The sequence below is a fragment of the Girardinichthys multiradiatus genome, chromosome 20 (assembly GCF_021462225.1).
Source record: "Girardinichthys multiradiatus isolate DD_20200921_A chromosome 20, DD_fGirMul_XY1, whole genome shotgun sequence".
Lineage (NCBI taxonomy): Eukaryota > Metazoa > Chordata > Actinopteri > Cyprinodontiformes > Goodeidae > Girardinichthys > Girardinichthys multiradiatus.
Genome location: NC_061812.1, coordinates 46,920,893 through 46,937,890, shown reverse-complemented (window position 1 = coordinate 46,937,890; position 16,998 = coordinate 46,920,893). Strand labels below are relative to the sequence as shown.

At 41.0% G+C, this 16,998-nt stretch overlaps 1 protein-coding gene across 4 annotated transcripts in view; it reads right to left on the bottom strand.

Annotated features, from left to right (window-relative positions):
* Nucleotides 1-16,998, bottom strand: part of zbtb40 (zinc finger and BTB domain containing 40) — a 30,959-nt gene that overhangs the window by 1,618 nt on the left and 12,343 nt on the right. For all 4 annotated transcript variants that reach the window (XM_047348376.1, XM_047348377.1, XM_047348375.1 and 1 more), the window contains exons 4-11: nt 15,826-16,019; nt 14,928-15,126; nt 14,472-14,852; nt 11,699-11,905; nt 11,399-11,563; nt 9,539-9,753; nt 2,785-2,941; nt 282-526 (exon numbers count right to left, since the gene is read on the bottom strand). In XM_047348376.1, the coding sequence (XP_047204332.1) occupies nt 282-526; nt 2,785-2,941; nt 9,539-9,753; nt 11,399-11,563; nt 11,699-11,905; nt 14,472-14,852; nt 14,928-15,126; nt 15,826-16,019 (1,763 nt within the window). The remainder of the gene's footprint in view (nt 1-281; nt 527-2,784; nt 2,942-9,538; nt 9,754-11,398; nt 11,564-11,698; nt 11,906-14,471; nt 14,853-14,927; nt 15,127-15,825; nt 16,020-16,998) is intronic.

Below are 16,998 nucleotides of genomic sequence, written 5' to 3'. Positions count from 1 at the left end.
AAATAAAATTACTTAGTTAATCGTGCTTTAGTTTCCCACATAGCTTTCTGTAACACATCACTAGTAGCAAAAACATACATACATTTACAATTACATTCAGGCATTAAGATGTTCAATTGTATATCAAGACCTAACCTGATTAATAACATCATAAATTATTAGGACTGTTCTCCAAATAAAATCTTTTATCTACCCATCAGCAAACCTTGTAACCACTCAGAACAATAATGACATTTATTCCAACTGACAAAATGAAGAAATCAGTTTGAAGCTGGTGTTACCATGTAGGTGGTGGAGGTGTGTCCCTCAGCTCGTGCTGTAGTGCTCTCTGGCTCCAGATCCATGTGACAAGACAGCAGGTGTTCCTGGAGCTCCGGCTGGGAGACGCAGATCAGAGAGCAGAGAGGGCAGTTGAACCCACCCGCCCCCTGGCTGATGGGCTGACTGCAGACGTGCTCCTGTGCTTCATCTCCACTGCCCAGCTCAGCCTTGCAGTACAAACAGCACACAATCGCCGACTCTGAGGCTGAAGACAAACATAACATCTGTGAAGACTACATAGTAGTGCTGCTGGCTCACTCGTTTATATACAGTACAGACCAAAGGTTTCGACACACCTTCTCATTCAAAGACTTTTCTTTATTTTCATGACTATGAATATTGTAGCTTCACACTGAAGGCATCAAAACTATGAATTAACAAATGTGGAATTATATACTGAACAAAAAAGTGTGAAACAACTGAAAATATGTCTTATATTCTAGGTTCTTCAAAGTAGCCACCTTTTGCTTTGATTACTGCTCCACACACTCTTGGCATTCTGTTGATGAGCTTCAAGAGGTAGTCACCTGAAATGGTTTTCCAACAGTCTTGAAGGAGTTCCCAGAGATGCTTAGCACTTGTTGGCCCTTTTGGCTTCACTTTGCGGTCCAGCTCACCCCAAACCATCTCGATTGGGTTCAGGTCCGGTGACTGTGGAGGCCAGGTCATCTGGCGCAGCACCCCATCACTCTCCTTCTTGGTCAAATAGCCCTTACACAGCCTGGAGGTGTGTATGGGGTCATTGTCCTGTTGAAAAATAAATGATGGTCCAACTAAACGCAAACCGGATGGAATAGCATGCCGCTTCAAGAGGCTGTGGTAGCCATGCTGGTTCAGTATGCCTTCAATTTTGAATAAATCCCCAACAGTGTCACCAGCAAAGCACCCCCACACCATCACACCTCCTCCTCCATGCTTCATGGTGGGAACCAGGCATGTAGAGTCCATCCGTTCACCTCTTCTGCGCTGCACAAAGACACGGTGGTTGGAACCAAAGATCTCAAACTTGGACTCATCAGACCAAAGCACAGATTTCCACTGGTCTTATGTCCATTCCTTGTGTTCTTTAGCCCAAACAAGTCTCTTCTGCTTGTTGACTGTCCTCAGCAGTGGTTTCCTAGCAGCTATTTTACCATGAAGGCCTGATTCACACAGTCTCCTCTTAACAGTTGTTCTAGAGATGTGTCTGCTGCTAGAACTCTCTAGCTGTCTGGCATTGACCTATTCTCTAATCTGAGCTGCTGTTAACCTGCAATTTCTGAGGCTGGTGACTCGAATGAACTTATCGTCCGCAGCAGAGGTGACTCTTGGTCTTCCTTTCCTGGGGCGGTCCTCATGTGAGCCAGTTCCTTTGTAGCGCTTGATGGTTTTTGCGACTGCACTTGGGGACACTTTCAAAGTTTTCCCAATTGTTCGGACTGAATGACCTTCATTTCTTAAAGTAATGATGGCCACTCGTTTTTCTTTACTTAGCTGCTTTTTTCTTGCCATAATACAAATTCTAACAGTCTATTCAGTAGGACTATCAGCTGTGTACTGCATCCACCTCCTGCACAACACAACTGATGGTCCCAACCCCATTTATAAGGCTTGAAATCCCACTTATTAAACCTGACAGGGCACACCTGTGAAGTGAAAACCATTTCAGGTGACTACCTCTTGAAGCTCAACAGAATGCCAAGAGTGTGCGGAGCAGTAATCAAAGCAAAAGGTGGCTACTTTGAAGAACCTAGAATATAAGACATATTTTCAGTTGTTTCACACTTTTTTGTTCAGTATATAATTCCACATTTGTTAATTCATAGTCTTGATGCCTTCAGTGTGAAGCTACAATATTCATAGTCATGAAAATAAAGAAAACTCTTTGAATGAGAGGGTGTGTCCAAACTTTTGGTCTGTACTGTATGTTCTACAGTAAAACGTTTCAACACTGAAAACAATTATTGGGTTGACATAGAACAAGCCCTGTGGGAAATTTTAACAAGGAGCTCAAATACAAAGCTGGCCATCATCTCTGAGAAAGCTTAAAAACAAAGCGTATCTCTGAGTGAGCATTTGTTTCAAATACCTGCAGAATGATCGTGTTCATGTTTGTCCCTGAATATTAAATGTTAAATATTCTTTAATGTAGCTAACATAATAAATCTGCAGCAAAATCAACAGTGAGGGAAAAAACTAGATTTTTATGTCCAGTTGCTGACCATTTACTGTTCTCTTGAGTGTGTTTTTTAAAAATCTAATCTGGTACACTTCATTGGCACCAAACCACACAGATTCAAATGCTGATCTCATACTGACCATGCAACTGGGACACTAAGAGAAGAAGAAACATCCCAGTTTGTTTTTGACTGATGCTGTTACAGAAATAGACAGTATAACCCCCCTCTGGTCCCACCACAGAAAGTTTAAATGAGATAGAAATTTCTGAGGAGCAGAGCTACTCTGCAGGAGTGAGGTCCTCACCTTGGTGCTCAGTGGCCTGGTGTGTGGACAAAGTGGCAGCATCAGGAAAGAACTTGAAGCAGAGCTCACACTGGACCAAGGTCTTAAGCTGTGGGGTGTGGCTGGCAAACACATCAGGATGGTTGGTTCTGTTGTGGTACCACAGGCCAGACAGTTGCTGAAATGAGAGATATATACACATACATATATATAAATACATATATACGTATACACTCACAGGCCACTTTATTAGGTACACCTGTCCAACAGCTCGTTAACACAAATTTCTAATCAGCCAATCACATGGCAGCAACTCAATGCATTTAGGCATGTAAACATGGTCATGACAATCTGCTGCAGTTCAAACCGAGCATCAGAATGGGGAAGAAAGGTGATGTAAGTGACTTTGAACGTGGCATGGTTGTTGGAGCCAGAGGGGCTGGTCTGAGTACTTCAGAAACTGCTGATCTACTGGGATTTTCACGCACTACCATCTCTAGGGTTTACAGAGAATGGTCCGAAAAAGAAAAAATATCCAGTGAGCGGCAGTACTTTGGGCAGAAATGCCTTGTTGAGGTCAGAGATCAGAGCGGAATGGCCAGACTGGTTCCAGCTGATAGAAAGGCAACAGGAACTCAAATAACCACTCGTTACAACCAATGTTGTATATACTGTACAGACCAAATGTTTGGACACACCTTCTCATTCAAAGAGTTTTCTTTATTTTCATGACTATGAATATTGTAGCTTCACACTGAAGGCATCAAAACTATGAATTAACACATGTGGAATTATATACTGAACAAAAAAGTGTGAAACAACTGAAAATATGTCTTATATTCTAGGTTCTCCAAAGTAGCCACCTTTTGCTTTGATTACTGCTCCACACACTCTTGGCATTCTGTTGATGAGCTTCAAGAGGTAGTCACCTGAAATGGTTTTCCAACAGTCTTGAAGGAGTTCCCAGAGATGCTTAGCACTTGTTGGCCCTTTTGTCTTCACTCTGCGGTCCAGCTCACCCCAAACCATCTCGATTGGGTTCAGGTCCGGTGACTGGAGGCCAGGTCATCTGGCGCAGCACCTATCACTCTTTTTCTTGGTCAAATAGCCCTTACACAGCCTGGAGGTGTGTTTGGGGTCATTGTCCTGTTGAAAAATAAATGATGGTCCAACTAAACGCAAACCAGATGGAATAGCATGCCGTTGCAAGAGGCTGTGGTAGCCATGCTGGTTCAGTATGCCTTCAATTTTGAATAAATCCCCAACAGTGTCACCAGCAAAGCACCCCCACACCATCACACCTCCTCCTCCACAGTGGGAACCAGGCATGTAGAGTCCATCCGTTCACCTCTTCTGCGCCGCACAAAGACACGGTGGTTGGAACCAAAGATCTTAAACTTGGACTTATCAGACCAAAGTACAGATTTCCACTGGTCTTATGTCCATTCCTTGTGTTCTTTAGCCCAAACAAGTCTCTTCTGCTTGTTGCCTGTCCTCAGCAGTGGTTTCCTAGCAGCTATTTTACCATAAAGGCCAAGTGCTAAGCATCTCTGGGAACTCCTTCAAGACTGTTGGAAAACCATTTCAGGTGACTACCTCTTGAAGCTCATCAAAAGAATGCCAAGAGTGTGCGGAGCAATTCTCAAAGCAAAAGCCTCCTTTTGCGGCCAATACAGCGTCAATTCGTCTTGGGAATGACATATACAAGTCCTGCACAGTGGTCAGAGGGATTTTAAGCCATTCTTCTTGCAGGATAGTGGCCAGGTCACTACGTGATACTGGTGGAGGAAAACGTTTCCTGACTCGCTCCTCCAAAACACCCCAAAGTGGCTCAATAATATTTAGATCTGGTGACTGTGCAGGCCATGGGAGATGTTCAACTTCACTTTCATGTTCATCAAACCAATCTTTCACCAGTCTTGCTGTGTGTATTGGTGCACCGCCTTCAGGATACAATGTTTGAACCATTGGATGCACATGGTCCTCAAGAATGGTTTGGTCGTCCTTGGCAGTGACGCGCCCATCTAGCACAAGTATTGGGCCAAGGGAATGCCATGACATGGCAGCCCAAACCATCACTGATCCACCCCCATGCTTCACTCTGGGCATGCAACAGTCTGGGTGGTACGCTTCTTTGGGGCTTCTCCACGCCGTAACTCTCCCGGATGTGGGGAAAACAGTAAAGGCGGACTCATCAGAGAACCATACATGTTTCACATTGTCCACAGCCCAAGATTTGCGCTCCGTGCACCATTGAAACCGACGTTTGGCATTGGCATGAGTGACCAAAGGTTAGGCTATAGCAGCCCGGCCGTGTATATTGACCCTGTGGATCTCCCGACGGACAGTTCTGGTGGAAACAGGAGAGTTGAGGTGCACATTTAATTTTGCCGTGATTTGGGCAGCCGTGGTTTTATGTTTTTTGGATACAATCAGAGTTAGCACCCGAACATCCCTTTCAGACAGCTTCCTCTTGCATCCACAGTTAATCCTGTTGGATGTGGTTCGTCCTTCTTGGTGGTATGCTGACATTACCCTGGATACCGTGGCTCTTGATACATCACAAAGACTTGCTGTCTTGGTCACAGATGCGCCAGCAAGACGTGCACCAACAATTTGTCCTCTTTTGAACTCTGGTATGTCACCCATAATGTGGGCATTTAAATATTTTGAGCAAAACTGTGCTCTTACCCTGCTAATTGAACCTTCACACTCTGCTCTTACTGGTGCAATGTGCAATCAATGAAGACTGGCTACCAGGCTGGTCCAATTTAGCCATGAAACCTCTCACACGAAAATGACAGGTGTTTCAGTTTCATTGTCCAACCCCTGTATATATATATACATACATACATACATACATACACATACATACATACATACATAAACTAAATGTCAGGACTTTGTGCTGACATATGGCATTGAGCAGAAAGAAATAACAAAACCCTGTCTTGTCTGACCAATTTTAATAACCTTTGAGTTTAATTTAACTGTCAAATTATCAGACAATGCTGTAACAACCTTTAAAGAATCTGTTCCACTTTTCATTTCCTCATTATCACAGAAAAACACAGTGGGGGGCAATAATTTTGTTTCTTCCCCTTCACAAATTGATTCTCTTGTTCATAGTGTTACTTCATCATTGCGTGGTGCGTTAGACAATGCAGCCCCCTTAAAAAAGAAGGTAATTATTCATAGGAGGCTGGCTCCCTGGTTTAATTCAGAGCTGCGTACTTTAAAGCACAATGTTAGAAAATTGGAGAGAAAATGGTGCTCTACACACCTAGAGGATTCCTACTTAATTTGGAAAAATAGCCTACTGTTGTATAAAAAGACACTTCACCAAGCTAGAACAGCTTATTTCTCATCATTAATAGAAGAGAACAAGAATAATCCTAGGTTTCTCATTAGTACAGTTGCTAAACTTACATAGAGTCATAGCTCTGTTGAGCCATCCATTCCCTTAGCTTTCAGCAGTAAGGACTTTATGGGATTGTTTTTAAATAAAATATATTCTATTAAAAATAAAATAATTGGCATACTCCCGAAGATGATTACTTCATTCTCAGCAAGTGAGACAACATTGGAAATAACTGTAGAACCTGATCTATGTTTGGACTGTTATAAATGGCTAAATTGGACCAGCCTGGTAGCCAGTCTTCATTGATTGCACATTGCACCAGTAAGAGCAGAGTGTGAAGCTTCAATTAGCAGGGTAAGAGCACAGTTTTGCTCAAAATATTGAAATGCACACAACATTATGGGTGTCATACCAGAGTTCAAAAGAGGACAAATTGTTGGTGCACATCTTGCTGGCGCATCTGTGACCAAGACAGCAAGTCTTTGTGATGTATTGAGAGCCACGGTATCCAGGGTAATGTCAGCATACCACCAAGAAGGACGAACCACATCCAACAGGATTAGCTGTGGACGCAAGAGGAAGCTGCCTGAAAGGGATGTTCGGGTGCTAACCTGGATTGTATCCAAAAAACATAAAACCAAGGCTGCCCAAATCACGGCAGAATTAAATGTGCACCTCAACTCTCCTGTTTCCACCAGAACTGTCCGTCGGGAGATCCACAGGGTCAATATACACGGCCGGGCTGCTAAAGCCTAACCTTTGGTAACTCATGCTAATGCCAAATGTCGGTTTTAATGGTGCAAGGAGCGCAAATCTTGGGCTGTGGACAATGTGAAGCATGTATTGTTCTCTGATGAGTCCACCTTTACTGTTTTCCCCACATCCGGGAGAGTTACGGTGTGGAGAAGCCCCAAAGAAGCGTACCTCCCAGACTGTTGCATGCCCAGAGTGAAGCATGTGGGTGGATCAGTGATGGTTTGGGCTGCCATGTCATGGCATTCCCTTGGCCCAGTACTTGTGCTAGATGGGCGCGTCACTGCCAAGGACTACCGAACCATTCTTGAGGACCATGTGCATCCAATGGTTCAAACATTGTACACACAGCAAGACTGGTGAAAGATTGGTTTGATGAACATGAAAGTGAAGTTGAACATCTCCCATGGCCTGCAGTCACCAGATCTAAAAATTATTGAGCCACTTTGGGGTGTTTTGGAGGAGCGAGTCAGGAAACGTTTTCCCCCACCAGTATCACAGTGACCCGGCCACTATCCTACAAGTAGAATGGCTTAAAATCCCTCTGACCACTGTGCAGGACTTGTATATGTCATTCCTAAGACGAATTGACGCTGTATTGGCCGCAAAAGGAGGCCCTACACCATACTAATGAATTATTGTGGTCTAAAACCAGGTGTTTCAGTTTCATTGTCCAACCCCTGTATATGTGTGTGTGTGTGTGTGTGTGTGTGTGTGTGTGTTACAAAGTGCTCTGTTAGGAATATACGGACCAATCATATCTCTGATGTATGATTTAGCTAGATCATTAAGGGCTTTATATGTGAGAAGGAGAATTCTAAAATCTATTCTGGATTTAACAGGGAGCCAATGCAGGGAAGCTAAAGTAGGGGAAATATGATCTCTCTTTTTAATTTTCACCAGAACTCTTGCTGCAGCATTTTGAATCAGCTGAAGGCTTTTAACTGCATTTTGTGGACATCTTGATAGTAAAGAATTACAATAGTCCAGCCTTGAAGTAACAAATGCATGGATTAGTTTTTCAGCATCACTCCTGGGTAGGATATTTCTAATTTTGCCAAAATAACACAGAAATAACACCAAGGTTTTTACTTTATTACCAGAGGTCAATTTAATGCCTTCTACATCAATTGATTGACTAAGCAGATTCTCTTTCAAAGATTCCAATGCAAATATGTCAACTTCTGTCTTGTTTGAATTTAGAAGTACAAAATTTTAAGTCATTCAAGTTTTAAACCAGCCTAGCGCTGTTCCTTTGATCCCTACAGCATATTCCAGCCTTTCTAAGAGAATATTATGATCAACTGTATCAAATGCAGCAATGAGATCTAAGAGGACAAGTACAGACACAAGTCCTTTATCTGAGGCCATAAGAATATCATTAGTGACTTTCAGCAGAGCTGTTTCAGTGCTATGATGAGCTCTGAAACCTGACTGAAACTCTTCAAACAGGTCATTGCTGTGTAAATGCTCACACATTTGATTAGCAACTATTTTTTCAAGAATTTTATAAGAACTGGATATAGGTCTGAAATTTACTAAGTCAGCTTGATCAAGTAAAGGTTTCTTAAGTAAAGGTTTAATTACAGCTACCTTAAAAGCTTGTGGTACATATCCATTTACTAAGGATAGATTAATCATTAATCAATCATTAATCTAAAATGGGGCTGGTAATCAGAGGGAACACTTCCTTAAATAATTTGGTTGGGATTGGGTCTAACATACAAGTTGAAGGTTTAGATGAAGCTAATATTTCTGATAACTCAGGAAGCTCCACAAGATCAAAGCAGTCCAAACACAGATCAGGTTCTACAGTTACTTCCAATGTTGTCTCACTTGCTGAGGATGAAGTAATCATCTTCTGGAGTGTGTGATACACATTAGGACCCCAGTGCAAAATACACCAAGCTTTTATTGACCAAAAGAGCAGAAAAGACACAATAAAACCACTACAGGTGGGAAAGACTAGAGCAGGGATGTCATTGGGGTTCACCTGCACGACGCTCGGCTGCTGGGACAGAGAAAAGTAACAGCTGTTTCCACTCTGCCTCCTGATCTATCAAAGCTTATTGAAGACAAGCAAGCTCAGGTTTCTCCTTAAAGCTCAGTTAAATGATGAAAACAAAGTAAAACTGACATAGTGAGCCTAAATATTATTTTTGTTAAGTGCTCTGTTCCTGGTTTTTTAAGTTATATTTAAATGTCTGTTTATTGTGGATGTATTCAAAAGAGCTTCAGTTTTTGTTATAACACAGGCATGTTTATTATTTATGTTAATTCTGTATTTATTTAAATTACTTATTCACCTTTACGGCAGCAGAGATATCTTTATGTTTCATTTGAGCTGAAAAGAATAAATTGCCTAAGAACTAAATGTTCAAGTTAAGGGGTTTAAATAAAATGATTTTCATTTAATAATCAGTTGTTGTACATTCTATTTTACTCTACTCGTTTGACTGAGGGTGTACCCGTGGTTTAACTAAATGGCTCAGGTAGAAAAGTCATAAAAGGTTTGGAAACACTGATGGACCATGCAGTGCGGAAGTAACACTATAAACGAGAATCAATTTGTGAAGGGGAAGAAACAAATTTATTGCCCTTATCTGTGTGTTTCTGTGATAATGGGGAAATAAAAAATGGAGTTAATCCAGATCATCTTACCTGATATGACTTGTTGCAGAGCTGACAGCTGAATGGCTTGCTTCCAGAGTGTGTTGCTCTATGTTTGTCCAGCAGGGCGGCGCTCTGAAACACCTTGCTGCATGTGCTGCACTTGTGGAACTCCTTTGGGTGGAACTCCTGAATGTGTTGCTGATGCTGCTCCAAGGTAGAGAAGCTGAGGCAACACTTCTTACAGTCATGAGGTTCTGACAGGTCTGATAACAGCAAGTAATAGTCAGCGCACACACAGCATAATCAGCCAGCTTTGTGCATTTACTTACATTTTTAACATATTTCAAATCAAACCGAGACCTAAAACCAGTATTCCAACATTAAACATTCTTTGGTTGATAATACAGTGGGTGATAATATTATGTTGAATTACCGGTATATTTAATTAGCTTTAGCAGTAATACCTATATGAATATTTCAAAGTTGTGTCATCTAAGCAACATTCTGAAGAGCAGTTAATCAAACCTAGCTTCCCCAGATTTGTTTCCATACTGGAGTCATCCCTCCTTCTACAGAGCTAAATTTATTTATTTATTTTTATTTAATTTTGTTTATTTGCACCATTTCCAACAGTGAATTTATGGTTTCCATAAAACAAAAAATGAAGTTATGTGTCAGCCGTTGTTTCAGATTTTTGTTTTTTAAAGGTGCTGAACTTTCAGACAGAGACAGTGAGGGTGAATAAGATGGTCAACCTTTTTAAGTCAGTCTGGGTGCAAAGTAGTCTTTACTTTTAGGAAAGCTTTTGTGTCCCTTTTATCAACCTGACTGACATCCCGCCGGTCAGAAACCTAAATCTGATTTTTACGATCTGCGAACACACCCTACGTAATCACTACTACATTCACGCTGATTACATTCTTCTGTGTGAATGTTGTTACTGAGTGACGAAGAGTCAAGGTTAGTCATGTTGTGTATTAGTGAGGTATCTAAAAATGAAGTCAGCAAAAGCAGGGAGACAGAAGCTTCTTAAAGGGAAAATATTTTATAGACATCTCTAGGAAAAAATCTGCTCAGTTTTATCTTTTTAGGCTTTCAAACTCTGGTAGTTATAAAACATGCTGGAAAACATTAGGAAAAGTTGACATCCCAGCTAAGATAAAAATCAGCACTTTGTAGGTAATACAGAATGCACTTTTAGGGATGCTAGTTATACTAAATAAATAGTATATAACCTCTTAAGGCCAATTAAAAATGTCATATCCATAATAAATTTGTCTTTGTTTTAAAATAATAGTAAAACCTTGTTATACAGCAACTAGTACATCACAGATGCAACAGAACATCATCTCTGATCCTTATATGAATAATTAGGGCCGACCAGAACAGGAATCCTAGAAAAATATATTTGAATGCTGCTGGTATAGCATCTTCTTACCCTCAAAAAGAAATTAAAACCAACTAATATCAATATAGCCAGGAAGAAGTTTTACAAAAACTGCAGATTCCAAATCAGCCACAAACAATCTCATTGGTGTAGCTACATTATTTGTATCAACAATACTAAAACCCAATGATAGTTAAAACACCTCTAGGTGTATGAGAAGTATTTGATCTGGTTCACTCAGACTTCAGATCACACAAAAAGGTTTCATTACATAGAGAGATGCAACCCCTATTGAACAACGTTTGTGGACCTTTAATGATCTTTGGTGCTAAACATAAAACTGCCATTCTGTGTTTACAGTCTAATTTCTATAAACACAAAAAAGCCAAAAAACCAATGGGTGGAAAATTAAAACAGTTGTGTTCAGTTTCACATACACACCGCATTCCACAACCCTTGAGAATCCTGAGGTTTGAAGCTAAAATCAAAATGCAAGTGATTTTCCTGCTGTGCTTTCTTACTGTGGAAGGTTTGCAGGTGCACAGTGAGTCCGCTGGCCTGGCTGTAGCCCTTCCCACATTCTCGACACACATAAGGCCGGTCTCCAGTGTGCGTCCGTACGTGACGTGTCAGCTCAATGGACTGGGCGAAGACAGCCTTACAGTACTGACACACATACATCTTTCCTGAAATAAAAAGCAAAAACTGAGCGTGGAACCCCCCCAACCCCACACACACTGAATTTGTTCTTTTTAAAACAAGGAAGACATATGTAACCTGGTAATTATTTCTCCATGTTACTAGTAAGCCACATGACCTACCCTCAGAGTGTTTCTTCTTGGTGTGGTAAGCAAGTGCAGCTGCTACACTGAAGCTCATGTCACAGTGTTGGCATTGGTAGGGTTTCTCTCCTGTATGCAGCCTCATGTGGTTCTTCAGAGAGGAGTTGGCTCCAAACATTGCACCACAATCCTCACAGGCAAATGGTTTCATTTCAAAGTGCTCTGCCTGTTTATGGTAAACCAAACCTAAAACATCACATGTTTAGTCAGAAGTGGGTGTGGACCAAAATTGCTAAAAATATGCAGTCAATGTAGTGTTTTTTAATAGCTAAACTGAGATACCAAAATCACGTTAGGCTGCAGAAATCATACTGTATATACGGTATGAATTTACTTAATCACATTGTTTTTAGAAATAATGTAAAGACTGGAAACTTACAGTCCAAGTTTAAGATCTTTTTTATGTTTTTGTGGCACAAGTAGCCTTTATTTTTCAAAGTTTTCTGACAGTAAGCTGACAAGAAAGAGGTGGAGAGAGGGGGAAGACATGCAGCAGAAGTCGCCTGGGCCGGGAATCGAACCCACAACAGCTGGCATCGGGGAGTGAAACCTCTGAATATGTGTAGCGCATTTAACTCCAGCACCAATACAGGTTGAAAGATAAAACCTGAAACGTTTGCCTCATGTTTCTATACTAGGCAAAGCTTTAAGCAGGTTATTTAAATGGCATCCACATTTAGCAGAGTCACATCCATGCTCTTTGAGTGGCAGGGATATATTGTTTATACTGTCTTGATTTATTGGTTGGTTTATTTTGTATATATAAATGGACAGAGACCTAGTGTGGAACACACAGGAACACAGCAGAGTGCACCTGTTGAACATATTTAATATGCAAAAAATTTATAATGTCATTTGAGTTGTCCACACTGCCTTCACGTGAGTCTTTCAAATAACTCCTCAAGGAACAGATGCACAAGATCCAATTTGGCTATACAGGTCCTTCTCAAAATATTAGCATATTGTGATAAAGTTCATTATTTTCCACAATGTCATGAGGAAAATTTAACATTCATATATTTTAGATTCATTACACACTAACTGAAATATTTCAGGTCTTTTATTGTCTTAATACGGATGATTTTGCCATACAGCTCATGAAAACCCAAAATTCCTATCTCACAAAATTAGCATATTTCATCCGACCAATAAAAGAAAAGTGTTTTTAATACAAAAAATGTCAACCTTTAGATAATCATGTACAGTTATGCACTCAATACTTGGTCGGGAATCCTTTTGCAGAAATGACTGCTTCAATGCGGCGTGGCATGGAGGCAATCAGCCTGTGACACTGCTGAGGTCTTATGGAGGCCCAGGATGCTTCAATAGCGGCCTTTAGCTCATCCAGAGTGTTGGGTCTTGAGTCTCTCAACGTTCTCTTCACAATATCCCACAGATTCTCTATGGGGTTCAGGTCAGGAGAGTTGGCAGGCCAATTGAGCACAGTGATACCATGGTCAGTAAACCATTCACCAGTGGTTTTGGCACTGTGAGCAGGTGCCAGGTCGTGCTGAAAAATGAAATCTTCATCTCCATAAAGCTTTTCAGCCGATGGAATCATGAAGTGCTCCAAAATCTCCTGATAGCTAGCTGCATTGACCCTGCCCTTGATAAAACACAGTGGACCAACACCAGCAGCTGACACGGCACCCCAGACCATCACTGACTGTGGGTACTTGACACTGGACTTCTGGCATTTTGGCATTTCCTTCTCCCCAGTCTTCCTCCAGACTCTGGCACCTTGATTTCCGAATGACATGCAGAATTTGCTTTCATCCGAAAAAAGGACTTTGAACCACTGAGCAACAGTCCAGTGCTGCTTCTCTGTAGCCCAGGTCAGGCACTTCTGCCGCTGTTTCTGGTTCAAAAATGGCTTGACCTGGGGAATGCGGCACCTGTAGCCCATTTCCTGCACACGCCTGTGCACGGTGGCTCTGGATGTTTCTACTCCAGACTCAGTCCACTGCTTCCGCAGGTCCCCCAAGGTCAGGAATTGGCCCTTCTACACAATCTTCCTCAGGGTCCGGTCACCTCTTCTCGTTGTGCAGCGTTTTCTGCCATACCTTTTCCTTCCCACAGACTTCCCACTGAGGTGCCTTGATACAGCACTCTGGGAACAGCCTATTCGTTCAGAAATTTCTTTCTGTGTCTTACCCTCTTGCTTGAGGGTGTCAATAGTGGCCTTCTGGACAGCAGTCAGGTCGGCAGTCTTACCCATGATTGGGGTTTTGAGTGATGAACCAGGCTGGGAGTTTTAAAGGCCTCAGGAATCTTTTGCAGGTGTTTAGAGTTAACTCGTTGATTCCGATGATTAGGTTCATAGCTCGTTTAGAGACCCTTTTAATGATATGCTAATTTTGTGAGATAGGAATTTTGGGTTTTCAAGAGCTGTATGCCAAAATCCTCCGTATTAAGACAATAAAAGACCTGAAATATTTCAGTTAGTGTGCAATGAATCTAAAATATATGAATGTTAAATTTTCATCATGACATTATGGAAAATAATGAACTTTATCACAATATGCTAATATTTTGAGAAGGACCTGTATTAATAGTGTCTGTAAATATCTAATTTCAACTATATGTACTGTACGTTTATGTATTGAGTTGGCATATACATTTATAAAGCAGGATTTTTATCCAACCCATTTGAATTTCTTGTAATAATACCTGTAAAGCACTCTCTTTACCTTATTGTAAAAGTTACTGTGAGAATCAAAATCAAATGTCAGGTGTCACACAGGACTCTCACCTGATGGGTGGGCAAAATTGCGGCCACAGATGTCACATGCCACCCTTTTCTTGGCCCGTGCCGTGTTACGATGAACCTCACCCCGGTGGCGCTGCAGAGCTCGCTGACTCGGCAGTTTTTTGGGGCACTCTGGGCATGGCACCTCACACTCCTGTGACATGTAGCATCGCTTCATGTGGGCTAGCATTCTGCACTGAAAGTTAAAAGTCTTCTTGCACCATCGGCAAGGATAGCGCTTGCAGATGGAGGAGACAGACGATGAAGAGTCCGCTGCAGCATTTACACGTGTCTCCTCATCACTCTGTCCTTCATCGATTTTCATGTCTGTCTTTTCCTCCAAATTTATTTCCTTTGTAGAGTCATCTGGCTGTTCAGAGCAAGCTATAAAACACAGAGAAAGGTCTGACAAATAAAAAGTACCGAAAGCAACTAACAGATCAAAGTGCATCTCTCTACCTTGACTTTGGAGTGTATTCCCATCCAGATGCTTCAGCAGAGGGAGCAGCAGAGCAGGAAAAGTCAAAGGAGCTTTCTTCTGGATGTTCCAGAGCAGCTGAGCGAAAGACTTCTCACTGATTCTTCCATTCCTCAATCTGCCTATAAGCTTCTCCAACACTGAGCCTGCAACTGTGTCCTCATAGCACTGACACACAACCTGACACAGACAGAAAGCTACCACTGGATTTCAGAGAGCACCAGGATTTTATTCTTGAAAAAAGCTAAAAAAAATACATTTTAAACATATCTGTATTAGATGCACTTCAATCAAGTTATTATTTTTATTTGCTGAACTCCACTATGGGGCTACCATGCTGCCAAGGTCAGCAATAGATAAAAATCCAGGCATGATGTGACCACCTTGTTAATAAATTAACTTCATTCCTAAATAGATCTACGTCTCGGTTGTCTTTTAGGGCAAACTTCGGCAATGAAAACATATTGTTTTAAGTCTGTCAAAATAGAATGCATCGTGCAGCTTTAATGTCTAAGATAATCTATCTGACTGATAAAACTCATTTTAATTAGCTTTGGTAAATACATACAATAAACTGAAGGCATTCATAACAACAGAAATATACATGTATTTGAACTAAGATTTTTGGGGTTAAAATTAACATGTAGGTCCCAAACAGTCAAAGCCGAACAGAAGACATGTTTCAGATGAAGTCACAAAGTCTTTTTGTCTAGCAGGAATTTTGTGAATCTTCGCCGGTCCATTACAACATCTGGAATTATTATGCTGCCATCAGCTTTTGACTTTAACAGAATGTAAAACCCTATGTCAACAGCATTACTTTCCCACTGGGTGATAAGACTAAAATACTGAAAAGAAGACTGGGGAAACCTGAGGTACCTGTCTGTCCTGCTCATCAAGACTGCTCTGTGCTGCCTGACTCAGCAGCTCCAGGACAGAGGGCATGTTGCCGAGGAGCTCCACCACCTGAGAGGAATGCTGCAGAAGCTGGGAAGCAGGTCCCCCTGACAACTCTGTGACTGATGTCCGGTTTTTTTCTACTGCACTCATAGCTGTTTTGGCCTTTTCAGGTTCTGTAAAAGATTTCATGTCTTTCAGCTGGGAAGAGTCCAATATTCACACTTATAGTGTTTTCACACTATTGAGATCCTGTTTTTCTTTATTATTATTATAAGTGTGAATACTGTAGGCATTCACAGTTATAGTGTTCCTGTTTTTCTTTATTCTTTAATCAGTGTGAATACTGTGTCAACATTGTGTCTTTGAGCTGGAGAATGATCCAAAACATCTGGGCAAATCAACAAAGAAATGATTTACCAGACACAAAATGAATCTTCTTGCATGGCCATATCAATCTAAGACCTAAGCGTTGTATAAAACCTGTGGGCAGATCTGAAGAGAAGAGCCAGGAGTTTGGCCAAGGGGCCATCTACAGACTATTGGAATTACTCTGTGCAGGCCCTGCCAATTTGATGCCTGCCAGTACATTCTGTTAACGGTGATGGACACCGTTTCCAAATCTTTTAGAGTGAGATTTTTTCACTGACAAACCAAAATCTTCTAAAAATTAAAAACGTTAGGTCCAAAATAAAAGTAACTTTTTTGTTTCAATTTTATGGGACCAAACTTTCAGTGACTTTCACTGAAAAAATTGGGTGCATCCATTTATTAACCTGGCCTATATATAGCAAGTGTTTTCAAAGAAAGAGTGAGCCACATACCATTTGTATTACTGAGCATAATCCCAATTGGTTTTTTAGACCGACAAAATGGAAAACAGCTGACCTCCAAAAATGTGAGAAACCGTTTGTCTTTCTTTTAATAGGGCAAATGTGTGAGACACTTTTTATGTTTTGGAGCTACAATTGTTTACAGAGCTCTACAAAAATCAGAATGCTTTGTTAGTTTCAATGAAATATTGACTGTTTAGTTTATTATTGAGTATATAAAAATAATAATAAAAAAATAATTCTGTGACCCACAAATACTATTGCCTAACATGGTATTTTTATTTCCTGGAAAAAAAAAAACCTAAATTCAAAATTGGATTTT